General features: G+C 45.3%; 1 protein-coding gene across 1 annotated transcript; it reads left to right on the top strand.

Moving 5' to 3' along the window:
- The first annotated feature begins 212 nt into the window (after positions 1–212).
- rcor3 (REST corepressor 3) lies at positions 213–11,120 on the top strand. Its single transcript, XM_028565148.1, is given in 13 exon segments — positions 213–495; positions 616–672; positions 3,035–3,112; positions 3,885–3,937; positions 4,846–5,007; positions 5,163–5,287; positions 5,686–5,764; positions 6,368–6,586; positions 6,932–7,009; positions 7,315–7,372; positions 8,173–8,414; positions 10,584–10,690; positions 10,692–11,120. Coding segments are annotated over 13 exon segments (1,653 nt in total). The 5' UTR covers positions 213–371; the 3' UTR covers positions 10,963–11,120.
- The last annotated feature ends 5,745 nt before the right edge of the window (positions 11,121–16,865 follow it).

The following is a 16,865-nucleotide window of genomic DNA, read 5'->3' as shown; positions in this document are numbered from 1 at the left end:
TTTGTGTCGGCGGAAGGATCTGCTTGCCAAAGGCGCCGCAGCAGCTCCAGTCTCACTGCAAGCCAGACGGTGCGTAAAAAGCCTTCCGCTGCGCAGGTTAGAGCCTGCTTTGGGTAGGGAAAACTCCCTCGCGGGGATCATTTTACATATTAAAACTATTTCATATTTAGAGCAGACTGTGCCGCGGATGTCTGTGACGTGTTCCAGCCTAAAATAACCGTCTAAAAAGGGCGGTGGGAGAGAAGAGCGCGACAGCGACACAGACGGAGCTGCGGAGAGTGAGCGAAGCGCAGCAGAAAAACCTCCAGGCTCTCGCTGACATTTTTTACCCCGACACAGCGACCCGAAACACGGCGTACCTGCGCGCAAAAATGCCGGGGATGATGGATAAAGGCTCGGAGTATTTAGGGAAAGGTCGGTCCAACGGCACCAAGAGTCCGTCCAACGCGTCTAACGGACATTATTCAGACGAAAGCGGCAGCGACGACGAACACGGTGAGTGAGTGGGTAGCCTCGAACATCTTTCTGCTCGCTCCGTATTTTTTTTTTTTTTTTTTTTGGTAATATTTCAGTGTGACTTCCTCCTGCTGGTTTTAAAATGCGGATGTTTTCCAGATGTGGGGATGCGGGTCGGAGCCGACTACCAGGCCAGCATTCCCGAGTTCGAGCCCGGTGAGTTTTGACAGTTTGTACCGGAGAGACGGACGGTGGTAGCCTCGGTACATGTTAGCTACAGTAACAAAACACACACACACACACACACACACAGACACACACGCGCACACAAACACGCACACAAACACGCTCACAGACACACACACACGCACAGACACGCACACACTGACATACACATGCACACACACACAACACACACAGAGACACACTCGCACACACACACAAACACACACAGACACGCACACACTGACATACACACGCACACACACACACACAAATACACACACACAGACACTGACACACACATACACACGAAAAGCGCACGCACACAAACACACACACACACGCGCGCACACACAAACAGACACACACAGACACAAACATGCACACACCGACACACGCACACACACAAATACATAGACGCACACACACACACACACACACACATACATACACACACACACACACTCACACACGAGTTGTTGTTTTTTTTCCCGCCACATGTAGGAAATAATTTATAATAATCTTCGTGGCAGAGTGAGAGGAAAGTAGTCAGAGTAAAATAATTGTAATAATAATAATAATAATAATAATACTTAATAATACCAATGTTTGACTTCTAGTTTTAATCCCGTGTTTGTAATAGATTACTTTGAGAAGTGATTACAGCCTGTTGATACTGATGTTGGAGCAGAAACCAACTTGGATATTTTAGTGAATGAAATATAGAAGTTAAAGTGTTTTGGGACATTTCTCTATGAGAAGCCGTCTACGCCAAATACTTTGTTGCCTGAATTCACAAAGTTAACCAGTTAACATCCCAAAAATTGTCAAAAAAACAAATGTTGAAAAAACCCAAACAAAAACATGTTTAAAAAATACAGAAACATTTACAAAAAAACTTTCAAATGTCAAACGTTTAAAAAATCTACATTAATTTGGGGGATTAAAGAAGCCAAATGAAGGAGCGTTTGCTGAGAGACGACTGATGCTTTCTGTCGGTCTGTCTCTGTGTGTGTGTGTCTGTCTGTGTGTGTGTCTGTGTGTATGTCTGTGTGTATGTCTGTATGTGTGTATGTCTGTATGTGTGTGTGTGTGTGTGTGTCTGTCTGTGTGTGTGTGTGTGTGTGTCTGTGTGTGTCTGTGTGTATGTCTGTGTGTATGTCTGTATGTGTGTATGTCTGTATGTGTGTGTGTGTGTGTGTGTGTCTGTCTGTCTGTGTGTGTGTGTCTGTGTGTATGTCTGTATGTGTCTGTCGCTGTGTGTGTGTGTGTGTGTGCCTGTCTGTGTGTGTGTATGTCTGTATGTGTGTGTGTGTGTGTCTGTCTCTGTGTGTGTGTGTGTGTGTGTCTGTCTGTGTGTGTGTGTGTGTGTGTCTGTCGCTGTATGTGTGTCTGTGTGTCTGTCTCTGTGTGTGTGTGTGTGTGTCTGTCTGTGTGTGTCTGTGTGTGTGTGTGTGTGTGTGTCTGTATGTGTGTGTGTCTGTCGCTGTGTGTGTGTCTGTGTGTCTGTCTCTGTGTGTGTGTGTGTGTGTGTGTGTGTGTGTGTGTGTCTCTGTCTGTGTGTCTGTGTCTGTCTGTGTGTGTGTATGTGTGTCTGTCTCTGTGTGTATGTGTGTCTGTCTCTGTGTGTGTGTGTGTGTGTGTGTGTGTCTGTGTGTCTGTCTCTGTGTATGTGTGTCTGTCTCTGTGTGTGTGTGTGTGTGTGTGTGTGTGTGTCTGTCTCTGTGTGTGTGTGTTCTGTGTCTGTCTCTGTGTGTGTGTGTGTGTGTGTGTCTGTGTCTGTGTGTCTGTCTCTGTGTATGTGTGTGTGTCTGTGTCTGTCTCTGTGTTTGTGTGTCGTGTCTCTGTGTGTGTGTGTGTGTGTGTGTGTGTGTGTCTGTGTCTGTGTCTCTGTGTATGTGTGTCTGTCTCTGTGTGTGTGTGTGTGTGTGTGTGTGTGTGTGTGTCTGTGTCTGTCTCTGTGTATGTGTGTCTGTCTCTGTGTGTCTGTCTCTGTGTATGTGTGTGTGTATGTGTGTCTGTCTCTGTGTATGTGTGTCTGTGTCTGTCTCTGTGTTTGTGTGTCGTGTCTCTGTGTGTGTGTGTGTGTGTTTGTGTGTCGTGTCTCTGTGTGTGTGTGTGTGTGTGTGTCTGTGTCTGTCTCTGTGTATGTGTGTGTGTGTGTGTGTGTGTGTGTGTGTCTGTGGGTCTGTGGGTCTGTCTCTGTGTATGTGTGTCTGTCTCTGTGTGTCTGTGTCTGTCTCTGTGTGTGTGTGTGTGTGTGTGTGTCTGTGTGTCTGTGGGTCTGTCTCTGTGTATGTGTGTCTGTCTCTGTGTGTCTGTGTGTGTGTGTGTGTGTGTGTGTGTGTCTCCTCAGGGTCCAGTAAGTACACGGAGAAGGACAGTGGAGGGATGCTCGTCTGGTCTCCCTATCACAACATCCTGGACTCCAAATGTAAGACAACTTCCTGTCTCCTGCAGTCCTCCAACACACTGGATTCCCAAACTCCTTTTAATAATGCTGTACCCCTGGCTGTACCTCCTGTACCCCTGGCTGTACCCCTGTACCCCTGGCTGTACCCCTGGCTGTACCCCTGGCTGTACCCCTGTACCCCTGGCTGTACCCCTGGCTGTACCCCTGTACCCCTGCTGTACCCCTGTACCCCTGGCTGTACCCCTGGCTGTACCCCTGTACCCCTGGCTGTACCCCTGGCTGTACCCCTGTACCCCTGGCTGTACCCCTGGCTGTACCCCCTGTACCCCTGGCTGTACCCCCTGTACCCCTGGCTGTACCCCTGGCTGTACCCCTGTACCCCTGGCTGTACCCCTGGCTGTACCCCTGTACCCCTGGCTGTACCCCCTGTACCCCTGGCTGTACCTCCTGTACCCCTGGCTTTGGAACTGAAAAACATTTTAATGCTACTTCAAATGTTTAAAATCCATTACTACATTAATGTACTATTATAGTATACATTTTCAGCAAATTATGCATGACTGATATTTAAAAAATATCTCAGGTACCACCTGCAGTGCTCCAAAGTACCCTTAGGGGGACATGTACCCCCATTCAAGAACCACTGCTCTAACAGGTCCTCAGACCAGACTGACACTGTGTGTGTGTGTGTGTGTGTGTGTGTGTGTGTGTGTGTGTGTCTGGTCTGTGTGTGTGTGTGTCTGGTCTGTGTGTGTGTGTATGTGTGTGTGTGTGTGTGTGTTTTCCTCCACAGTGGATGAATACATCGCCCTAGCCAAAGAGAAACATGGATACAACGTGGAGCAGGTGAGTCCGTTCTCTGTCTCGGCCTTCGTACACTAACAGGTTACCCTGGAAACCAAGACCCAAATCAGACTCTGGCCCGCCTATATCAGATACAGCAATGTGATTGGTGCAGCTCTCCTCTGGCCCGCCTATATCAGATACAGCGATGTGATTGGTGCAGCTCTCCTCTGGCCCGCCTATATCAGATACAGCGATGTGATTGGTGCAGCTCTCCTCTGCAGCTCTCCTCTGGCCCGCCTATATCAGATACAGCGATGTGATTGGTGCAGCTCTCCTCTGGCCCGCCTATATCAGATACAGCGATGTGATTGGTGCAGCTCTCCTCTGCAGCTCTCCTCTGGCCCGCCTATATCAGATACAGCGATGTGATTGGTGCAGATCGGCTCCAAGGGCATAGTTAATGAGCAGCATCACTGAATGCCAGAGTAACTCGCTCAGCTAATTACAATCGTGCTCTGGCGAGAACTCTGGATGTCCAGGGTACTGACATGTAGCTTTACATTTGAGGGTTTAACCCACAGCTGGATGTATGAACACTAACAACATGTGTACTGTTCCCCATATATATATATATATATATATATATATATATATATATGAAGGAAGAATGTGCGGTGAGAATATGAACACCTTACGCCAGTCTACTGAGACAAAATTGTGTTTTCTCATTGCGTTAAAGTTTCAGAAAAATACGATAAGCTTATTTTGAACTTCACACTCCTGTGTGTGTGTGTGTGTGTGTGTGTGTGTGTGTGTGTGTGTCTCTGCGTGTCTGTCCGTGTGTGTGTGTTGGTGTGTGCGCGTGCTTATGTGTGTGTTTCTGTGTGTGTGTGCGTGCGTGTGTGCATGTCTGTGCGTGCATGTCTGCGCGTGTGTGTCTTTGTGCGCATGTCTGTGTGTGTGTGTAGGCCCTCGGCATGCTCTTCTGGCACAAACACAACATCGACAAGTCTCTGGCCGACCTGCCGAACTTCACTCCGTTCCCAGACGAGTGGACCGTGGAGGACAAGGTCCTGTTTGAGCAGGCCTTCAGCTTCCACGGGAAAAGCTTCCACCGCATCCAGCAGATGGTAAACACACATGGGGGGGCACTGCTTTACAGCACACACACTGCTTTACAATAATAATAATAACACTACTAATAATAAAAGCTTCAAAGATTAATTAATGAGTTGTCAACTGTTTTGATAATCCAATAATCAGTTTGAGTCCCCGTCTCCCTTAGTTACCAGATAAATCCATCTCCAGTCTGGTGAAGTACTACTACTCCTGGAAGAAGACTCGCTCCAGAACCAGCCTGATGGACCGCCAGGCTCGGAAACTGGCCAACAGGAGTAACCAGGACGACAGGTATACACACACACACACACACACACACACACACACACACACACACACACACACACACACACACACACACACACACACAACCAGGACGACAGGTACGCCTCACAGACAGACAGGTACACCTCACAGACAGACAGGTATGCCAGTCTGCAGAGCCTCATGTTTATAACAACAGAAATAAGTGGAACAAATCGATGAGAACCGAGCGTCTGGCGGCTCTGTCGGACTCTCAGGCGGTATCTGCAGTTCGACGGTGTCCTCACGTGACTTTAGAAAAATATAATTTATAATTATCAGGTAATAAATGTGTTTTTTTAAGACTCGGTTTCTGTGTTTCTGTGCTTTTTGTCTTTTGGTGTGACATCCTGTTGTTGTTGTTGTTGTTGTTGTTGTTGCCGTAGTGATGAGGAGATGGAGGAGGCCAATCCGATCGAAGCCAACGACAGCGACTACGACCCCAACAAGGAAACCAAGAAAGAGGTACGTGTCCATATAGGCCGGGATCGCCCCGCTTCTCAGCATTGCACGCTACATGTCCCCCCAACCTCCTCCCTATGAGGATGTTTACGCTCTTATACAGCAGCAGTCATAAATACCACCACGAATCTATCCTGTCAGATAGTCCTCATCTCTTACAGGCTGAATTTATCACGCTTTAAACTCCCAAAACTCAGAACCAACCGGACACTCTTTTGTAGCTGCAGCCATTCTACTTCTTAATGCTATAAAAAACCAAAGATAACTTATTGACTTACTATTATTATTGATTCTTTACTGTTTTTTTTAATTATTTTTAACTACGACTGCAAGGTAGACAGTCTCTGTATTGTGTGTGATTTGTACTATACTATCTGCTGAACAACAAACTGCCCCATTGAGGACAATAAAGTAACTTGAACTTAAACTTTTCACAGCCATATGTACGAACAGGCTGGAATACACAACACATTTCATATATATATATCTGCACTGCACACAGAAAACTAGAAACCTCAGTTTGTAACGTCATTTATCACCTTCCTGCTTTATGTCCAAATACACAGAAACAGAATAAGATCTATTTCTCCCCCCCCCACCCCACAGAATCCGGTGGAGCCTGTGGCGGCGGTGGGCTCTAAGGTGGCGTTGGGCCGGCGAGAGCACCAGACCCTGCAGCACCGGCACCACCAGCGCTCCCGCTGCCGCCCCCCCAAAGGCATGTACCTGACCCAGGAGGACGTGGTGGCCGTGTCCTGCAGCGCCTCGGCCGCCAACACGCTGCTCCGCCAGCTGGACATGGAGCTGGTGTCCCTCAAGAGACAGGTACTTCCTCTTCCTCTTCCTCTTCCTCTTCCCCTAAAGGCCTTTTTACAGTCGCCGCAGCCGACCTGTCGCGCGCCAATGTGATGTCAAAATGATGTAGATCTCAGCGCCAGGATCTTAAGTGCACTCTCTGGGTTAAGATGAGTTCTCTTATGGTGAATGATCCCACCAAGTAGCTCATCCAATCAGATCGAAGCATTGACGTCAATGCTGCTGCCAGTTCTGCCGTTGTTTACTTTTTCTTCTTCTAGTCCGTAGAAATACCCCACGTCTAATTCTTCCTCTTCCTCTTCCTCTTCCTCTCTGTAAGACGTCAGACTGAAGGGTTTGTGTCTCGTTGTTCAGGTGCAGAACGCCAAACAGATGAACAGCGGCCTGAAGAACGCGCTGGAGGCGGGGATCGAGGAGTTCAGACTGGCTGAGGTACATCTCTGATCCACACACACACACACACACACGCACACACACACACACACACACACACACACACACACACACACACACACACACTCTCACTCTCTCACAGCCCCCCCCCCCAGAGTCCTCTAATATAATGATCTAACTAATCAGGGCTGTCCTAATGAGCAGGTTAATAACGAGGTGTTACCTGTGTTACCTGTGTTACTTACCTGTGTTACCTGTGTGTGTGTGTGTTACCTGTGTGTGTGTGTGTGTTACCTGTGTTACCTGTGTTACTTACCTGTGTTACCTGTGTGTGTGTGTTGCAGTGTAACCAGAAGGTGAACGCCCGCTGGACCACAGACGAGCAGCTCCTGGCTGTTCAAGGTGAGTCTGGATCAACGTCGGGGCGTTTCCAGGATCAAATCGGAGGCGTTATCCCTCTCCTCCCGCTCTGTGTTTCTGCTCTTAAACTCTGTTCTCTTCGGTAAACTACAGCTACACGCTGACAATGTCAAGTTATAAAGAACATTTGGACGGTGCAACAAGACAGGTCTGCTCGGTTCTTTCAGGGAACGATTGTAAAGATTTATAAAGAATATGTTGAGGTCATTTCCTCTCTAACTGGGAGGTTTTGGGACTGATTGGTGGGATTGCTGTGCACCAAGTACACACGGAGATACAAGAGGGCCAGCCCAGCGTATACAGTATATATATATATATATATATATATATATATATATATATATATATATATATATATATATATATATATATATATTATAGGCAGGATAGGCAAATGCTAGAGCCAAAAAACTCCAACAAAAAAGCAATAACTGCCGGAAATCTTTCCAGCGACCAGGTTCAGTCTCTGGAGGTTTAACCATGAGTCAGCTAATTTAAATATCTCACGTTACTGGACAATTAACCCTCATGTTGTCACAATCTTTCTATATCCGAACAGAACGAACAAAAGAACATTGAAAAAAGTGACAAATGTTGGAAAAAGCTACAAAAACGCAGAAAAAAAAAAAAAGCGACCAAAAAATTTGGAAAAAGTGACCAAATTGTTAAAAACATCATTAAAAAAAAGGCCAAAAAAGTGAAACCTGCCTGGGGCCGGGTTCGGCCCGCGGGCCTCGAGTTTGACACGTGTGCCTTAAACCATCTGTGATGTTCTTCTTCAGGTGTGAGGAAGTACGGCAAGGACTTCCAGGCAATCGCCGACGTGATCGGGAACAAGACGCTGGGCCAGGTGAAGAACTTCTTCGTCAACTACCGGCGGCGGTTCAACCTGGACGAGGTCCTGCAGGAGTGGGAGGCGGAGCAGGGCACGCGGGCGCCCAACGGGGACAGCGCCACCTCTGGAGAGGAGGGGAAGACCTCCGCCACGCCGTCAGGGAAGAGCACCGACGAAGAGGACGAAGAGGTGAGACCTGCAAAGTCTTTTATATCACGCGTTATGTTGAGGGCTTTAAACGGCACGTGGGTTCGTCCACACCTCGGCTCTTTGCCCAAACTTGAAAAAGGCCTCTTCAAGGACTGAAGGACGCACGGGACAACTCAAATATCTTCCGACCTCTCCTTTATTTAATTCCAGTTTAGTTTGTTTCAGATGGATTTCAGTTGGTAGGTACAAGCAGCAGAAGAATTACTAATAGGTTGATAACCTTTAAAGGCAAAAAGGAAATATGCATTACTTTAAGTAAGGACATTCTCAAATTAAATATGTCATTTCATTGTAACAACATTATGAATAGCAATTGGAATGAACCAAGTCTAAGGAGAAACTTCTCCCAGCAAAGTCAGACAGACACAGATAGGCTCAAGTTTCACCAACATTATGGCATTAATTTATTAACTAAAAACTATACATTTCCAGTACAATATGAAAGGAATCAAGTATCCATTAGATTGCCATCAATCACTGTTTCCCAAATGGCATTATCCAATCAGACAATCGCTCTCAAATCTCAACACAAATAAACACTTAACAACTGGCAGAAATGTTACACAAACAATGTCCATTTCCCTACCGGTTGTCCATTTCCCTACCGGTTGTCCATATCCCTACCGGTTGTCCATATCCCTACCGGTTGTCCATATCCCTACCGGTTGTCCATATCCCTACCGGTTGTCCATATCCCTACCGGTTGCGTTTCCAGTTTTCTCAAATGATGAACTGAATGTGTCTGAATGCACGCGTCTCCTTGTCAAGGAAGGAATTCCAGTGAGATGCTTTGTCCCAAACTTTTTACCACCTGCTCTCACAAAGGTGCACCACTTTAAATGTTCCCTAGGGAAACACAAGCTAATGATGGGTTCCAACAATGCGTGCATTCCCTCGCTCCCAGCTGGTGTTTTATCCTTGCAGGGAAGTTAAAAAGGTGAATGCTGAATGCCGTTTGGTACAGGACAGTGGAACCGCCCTGTAACCCAAAAATGTCAAAAAAGTATTATTTATGTTGACTACTCACACATGCAGAACAGAAATTCTGGCTTCAATTCTAGCGTTTTACCTGGACCGTTTTTGGCAGCGTGTTTAGTTGTGTAAAAGCTGCAGCGTGCTAGTCAATGAGTTATGGTTCTACGTTCATATGTGTAGATACGGACTCTACGCCGTAGCCTAGGGTGAGTTGCGTGTCCCGAGTCCCGACAAAAGCCTGTCGCGACGCTAAAATGTCCCTGTTTACACCAACTACTGTGAAATTGTTCCAGTTGTCAGCGATTACATAGCCGACATGGTCCTATTATAGCCCGAGCATTAACTTAACCCATGTAGAAAGATGTCCAGCGTATGATTTTAACAATGTGCGTGTGTCAGTCAATCGTAGCGGACTGCGTCTGCATAATCTGTGCAGCCAGCGTTACAATGTTCATCTGTAAACACTGTCGCAACGCCTCTTCTTATCCGTCTCGTGTTAACCAGTCCCTCCAGGTCCGCTGGAAAGTCAGCGGACGAGTGCTGGGGGGAAATGTTCGCGCATTTCAAAAGCGATGGGAGATTCCGCTCAAAAAAGTAGGTCTCCTTTGTCAGTTCGCCATGTGTCTACCGGGCACACATGCTCCCGTTGAGGGCATCTTTTCATTCATGAACAACACACGGACTGACGAGAGGAACCACGTGACCATTCCCACACACACACACACACACACACACACACACACACAGGTCTGTATCACTATCTTTGAGGGGACTTGTCATTGACATAATGCATTCCTTAGCCCCTTACCCTAACCTTAACCATCACAACTAAATGCCTAACCTTAACCCTTATCCTAACCTTAACCATCACAACTAAATGCCTAACCTTAACCCTTATCCTAACCTTAACCATCACAACTAAATGCCTAACCTTAACCCTTAACCCTTACCCTCACCCTAACCATAACCTAATTCTAACCCTAATCCTAAAACCAAGTCTTAACCCTCAAACAGCCCTTTAAACTTGGGGGGTCCAGCATTTTGGTCCCCACGAGGCTGTGCAGACCCCACAAGGATACTGTAGTCCCCGGTTTTTGGACCCCACGAATATAGTAAAACAGGTACACACACACTGCTGAGTGACATTATTTATGCCCTTTCGCTTCTCTGCAGGTTCAGGTGACCTCGTCAGGTGCGTCTCCCGCGGCCTCGTCTTCTTCGGCTCAGGTTGCCATGACGTCCAGCACCTCCTCCTCCTCCTCCCTCCACCAGCCCCCCCCTGCTGCGGCCCTCCCTGCCGGCCACGCCCTCCCTGCACCGCCAGCCCCCGCCTCTCCAGCAGCAGGCTCGTTTCCTGCAGCCGCGGCCCACGCTGCACCAGCCGCCGCCGCTCATCCGCCCCTCCAACCCGCTGCCCCCCCGTCTCAACCCCCGCCCGCCTGCTCCCATGAGCCTCGGCGGCAACCCGGGGGGGTCGGGTCCGAGCTCCGCCCAGCCACCCCCCGGCATGGCCGTCCACCAATCAGACGCCTCGTCCTCCTCCCTCCACTGACCAACGTCCACTTTGCGTTGGAAGAAAAAATGCTCCATCTGAAGCTGCTGCGTTCAGGTCCTGTGGGAAATCTGAGCGACGTTATTCTTCAGAAAAAAACAATGACAGATGATTAGGTCTGGGAAAATCAAATATCACGATATTTTGGACCAAATACCTCGATATCGATACCGCTACAATATTGTAGTGTTGACTAATTGGTGCTTTCATAAAATATTTACACAATGAGATTTTAGATAAATAATCATCAGTAATGTGGATATAATGACTAAGTGGGGAAATGTAATAGAAACAGAACAGCTAGAACAGTCTGGTAAGTTCAGAAAATGACATCACTTAACTGTATTGCAGCCTTTAAAACCAGGAAAAGACACTTATGTCATATCATGATATCACGATATCCAAAATCTAAGACGATATCTAGTCTCATATCACGATATCGATATAATATCGATATATTGCCCAGCTCTACAGATGATTTTTCTACTCGAGAACATAAAGGCGACACATTTACGCAAATCTGGGTGTTTGGTTTGATTTGGTGAGTAGTATTGTAAGCGTCAACTTTCCCACAGGACTTAAACGCAGCACTCCTGCTGGTTGACGGACACACACAGAGGTTTGACTACGAGTCTTCCAGGCTCCATCTACACTGCTACTTTCTGGTTTAAAAACTAATACCTTTTGCTACGTTTTACGCCTCGCATCCACACTACTCCGGGGTTGCTTTGTAGTCTGGACGGACACCAGTGGCGGTTGCTGGACTTTCAAAGAGAGGAAGCTCCTTTTTCAGCCTACATCATAAAAATTGTCCATTTATTTAAATAAATTAATCCCTTTTCAAGAAAATGCTCTGTGGCCCTGTCGTACCAACTAGGTGACTTGACCAGTGTCCTCAGTGGCCCTGGCCCGTTGTGTTAGGGGTGTAGGACTCGAGCCGCTTTAAACAGGAGAAGCTCCTTTCTACACCAGCTCCAATTGTTGCCACTAATGAGAACATTTTTTTTAAAGTTGAGGCATTGCACTGTCCAACTCCACGTCTTTAAAGGTCCCATGGCATGAAAATGTCACTTTATGAGGTTTTTTAACATTAATGAGTTCCCCCAGCCTGCCTATGGTCCCCCAGTGGCTAGAAATGGTGATAGGTGTAAACCGAGCCCTGGGTATCCTGCTCTGCCTTTGAGAAAATGAAAGCTCAGATGGACCAATCAGGAATCTTCTCCTTTATGAGGTTATAAGGGGCAAGGTTACCTCCCCTTTCTCTGCTTTGCCTTGCTCTAGTGGCTGTAATTCTGCACCAAGGCTGAATTTCGGGAAAGAGACTTCAGATACAGTATTAGGGACCACTAAGGTCTATATAAAAGAGACTTCAGATACAGTATTAGGGGACCACTAAGGTCTATATAAAAGAGACTTCAGATACAGTATTAGGGGACCACTAAGGTCTATATAAAAGAGACTTCAGATACAGTATTAGGGGACCACTAAGGTCTATATAAAAGAGACTTCAGATACAGTATTAGGGGACCACTAAGGTCTATATAAAGAGACTTCAGATACAGTATTAGGGGACCACTAAGGTCTATATAAAAGAGACTTCAGATACAGTATTAGGGGACCACTAAGGTCTATATAAAGAGACTTCAGATACAGTATTAGGGGACCACTAAGGCCTATATAAAAGCATCCAAAAAGCCCAAAGGTCATGGGACCTTTAAGGAACACCAGTAATCACACAGCTTTCCCCTGTTACAAAAATAAGCATCTTAACTTAAGATGCTTATACTGTATGCAGTCAAAGTTAAGAAAGAAAGTCTCTAGTGGTGTAAAAGTCATTTGCACTCCTGGCCACTAGGTGGCGACATTGACCTTAAACTCTAAGGTCAAAACAGAACTAGCCTGAAGTTTTGGAAAAGCTTCTGTTGATGTTGGCAGCCATTACGCTGGTAGAAACTACCCTGCAACTAAATGTCTTTCTTCCGTTAATTACAGGTAAATAAGCAATTGGCTAGCAGTTTCGCCAAGCAAATACCAAGAAATAGGGTGCAGCAATTTGTCTTTCGGCTAAACTTGCAAAATCCGCGATGGGATTGTCTTTTTACAAAATCGCTGTCAATCAAAAGGAGATGCAGTCTTTCGACAGACCCTCCAATCATCACGCAGAAGCCCGGAGTCCCGGCCAGCCCACTGCCCCATTGACCCCCAGAGACGCAGAGCGTCCGTGGGCGGGACATAATCGCAGCATTTAGCCAATGTACGTCTAGGTTCAAAGCACTTAAAAACACTGCTCAGAGCAGCCCTGTTGAAGTCCGTGGACACCAGGCTTCAACAGGGAAACCCACTGAGACGCTACGGGGATGCATGAGTCAGTCAACATGTTATATGTAGCTGATTCTGAACAAACTCATCGTCGAGATGAATGTGTTCTAGCGCATTTTTGGTCAATAAAATGTTAACACAATAGTACATATTTGACCATTAATTTTTTGACATTTTAGGGGAAGCCGAGCTTCCCTTGCAGTGTTAAAGAAATTGCCTCCGACGGACACAAACAGAGACATCTGGAAACGAGGACGCACGTCAGTCGGTCTTATCAGTTAGGTAGCTTACAGACCTTTCAGTAACAGTCAGTGTTGCCACAGTTACTTTGAAAAGTAACTTAGTTACTTTACAGATTACTTGATTTTAAAAGTAGTTTAGTTACTTTACAGATTACTTGATTTTAAAAGTTACGAAGTTAGATTACAAGTTACTTTATTAGTTACATGCAGCAGCTGCCGACAACCCCCCCACAGCCTCAACATAAACATGACAACTGGTTTACTGTGAGGCAGCTCGGCGTGGCCAGTAGTAGGGATCTGGTTTATTATGGCACCAAAAAGAGCCAGTCAACCGTGTTTAAGGGCAGCATTTCCCCTACAACATAGGCCTACTGCCCGACCAACTTCTTCAACTCTTCCCCCACTTACTGGTTTTGCACCAAAGTCCAGCTTTTGTTGTTTGGGTGATGGGGGGCCTCCTGCTCTCTGCTTCGCACCACCTGCTGGGACTTGCTCTGTAAGTTTGACTGCAGCGCTGCGACTCCAAATGGTTCTTCAAATTTGACGTAGTCGCCACCAGCACATATTGCCGTCTTTAGCTGACACAAACTCTAAATAGTGACTGTATTTCCAGCTAGAAAACGCACATCTCTCTCCTCCCTCCATTGTTGTTTACGTTTGTGTCTCTGCGTGGTAACATGACCTGTCCTCGTGCTGAAAACGTGACTTGTCGCATACGTGACTTCATTCCCCGAGACGCAAGAAGAAAGCAAAAATATATATTTTTACTAAGGAAAATGACAAATAGTAACGCACAGTGACTTGGATAAGTAACTTTAATCTGATTACTGGTCTGGAAATAGTAACGCGTTAGATTACTCGTTACTGAAAAAAGTGCTCTGATTAGAGTATCTCGTTACTAGTAACGTGGCATCACTGGTAACAGTCCCACCTCGTCCTCGCTCCAAGATAATTAATCCCTGCTCATACTTTTCACCGTTGTTGTTCTGTCTCCAAAGTATTTTCTGCATTTTCAACTACATCCGTGATTTTTAACTTTAGAGTAACGTCAGAAAGAGATCCTTTTTAATCTCAAAACGCTGCTAAACGTGAAAACGTAGCCGTGTAGATGGAGCCTCAGTCTTTAGAAGTCTGTCACAGAAAGAGAGCTGGATATTAAAGCAAAGCCTGTTCAGTCACCAGACATGGGGCGTCCCACAGGGTTCACTCCTGGGCCCCCTGTTGTTCTCCACCTGGACGTTAAACACAAACAGTAGCAGTAACTGTAAAAAACATTTCAAAGTGATTTATCAGCTCAGATACTAAATGCTGGATCTTGCAGTATTTTCCTACAGCTAAATTAAGCTGAAAGTCTGAAAATAACTTTAAATTAGGAAGTTGAATGTGTCATTTCTTACATTAAGAAACTCAACATTGTTACTGATTTCATTTCACAAATGTCTGTTAACCCTCGTGGTGTCGTCCCGTTGACCAAGCAACTTTTAGTTTTTCTGCGTCGAAATTTGAAATCAAAACATCTTTTATTTTTCTCACACTTTTGTAACTTTTTTGTCCAAGTTTTTTGTCACTTTTGCCGTTTATGTATATTTTTTCTGCTTTTTGTTGCGCCACGTTTTTGAAGCTTTTTTTTCAATGTTCTTATATAAATTTTTTTCTCTCCAAATGCTATAAAATCGAATAAAACACCCAAATTCAATGAAAGTAGTGAACTGATCATTTTTTTTACGTGCGAAGAGCGTTGTAGGGAACCATCCACGTTACTTTCTTTGGACAATTCGGTTGAAAGAAAACCAAATTTCTGATAAAGAAACTTTGAAAAACGTAAATCTAAACATTACTCATCTCTCCCTGTCACTACCGGACAGTTTTCTTCTGAAATAAAGTCCCGTGGTGGACACGGGAAGGGGCGGGACTTACCCTCTCTACAGTGTGTATCCTGCTGTCCATCCAATCAGCTGCCACCAGCTCGTTAACTAACTCTGTGACAAACGTTTGAGTCGATGCTTTCTGAAAACACTAAATCTTCAAATGAAGAATGTTCCTCGCTGTTCTTTGGATTGTTCTGTTGTTGTTTAGTTTAAGTTTCTCTGAGTAGCGGCTGTTTTTTTTCCACATGTTAAAGATTCCCTTTGAAACTAAATGTCATTGTGATCTGGATTCTGAGTCTTTTCCAATCTGTCCTTCATTATTTATTCCTTTTCCTGGTGCTATAAGTTTGGACTAGAAATCATTGTGAAAGTGCTCTTAATCACGGTGTGCCCTGAAATCCCCATCACCAAACTCCACCAGACTCCATGTAAATAATCAGGACTTTTAGCGTGTATAGAGCCAGCATATCTCCACCAGACTCCATGTAAATAATCAGGACTTTTAGCGTGTATAGAGCCAGCATATCTCCACCAGACTCCATGTAAATAATCAGGACTTTTAGCGTGTATAGAGCCAGCATATCTCCACATGTAAATGGGTGAATTAAGGGTTTATTTCAACCAAACCAGAGTGGTGATTGTTGGAACAGTGGAAAGATGAACGAAGACGGCGTTTGGTAGTTTTATTTAGTTTCTGTCCACTTTGAATGAAGTGTGTTTTAACATGATAAAAGTCCTGATTATTTACATGGAGTCTGGTGGAGATATGCTGGCTCTATACACGCTAAAAGTCCTGATTATTTACATGGAGTCTGGTAGAGTTTGGTGATGGTTATTTTGGGCTGTTTGATGTTAAACTAAAAGGATCTTACTCTTTAACTAAAAGGTCTATCTCTGTAGGGATCCTTTCATAATGTATGTGATACATAGAGTCCTTTGTTTGTAAAATCTGGCTGTGAAGATGAAGATGAAGCTGCTGAATCGTCTCATTAAAAACTACATTTGTACCATCGGACTGTTTCTGTTTTTCACATCTGTACACAAACTCTCACACACACACACACACACACACACACACAACCTCCTTCCTAATGTCAGCTGCAACTCTGCTGCAAAGATTCATGGATAAATCTCTATTTACATAATCAAATCAGTGAAATGAAATGAAAAACACACACGCACATACACACACACACACGCACAGACGCACACACACACGCACACACATGCATACAACACACAGACACACACACAGTAACGTTATATCCTGGTACCAAACAAAAAAAGAAAAAATATATTAGTATTTGTTATGTATATTTCTATTGAATTTGTATTTTGTTTTTGAATTATTGAGCTGCTGTAGCCTAACAAGGGGAGTTCCCCAGACTGGGATCAATACAGTCTATCTCATCTCATATCTCATATCTCATCTTATCAATGCTTATAGGATTTATATTGTGACATATTGATATAT

Source organism: Perca flavescens, chromosome 2 (genome assembly GCF_004354835.1).
Source record: "Perca flavescens isolate YP-PL-M2 chromosome 2, PFLA_1.0, whole genome shotgun sequence".
Classification (NCBI taxonomy): domain Eukaryota; kingdom Metazoa; phylum Chordata; class Actinopteri; order Perciformes; family Percidae; genus Perca; species Perca flavescens.
This window is presented reverse-complemented; position numbering and strand designations above follow the sequence as displayed.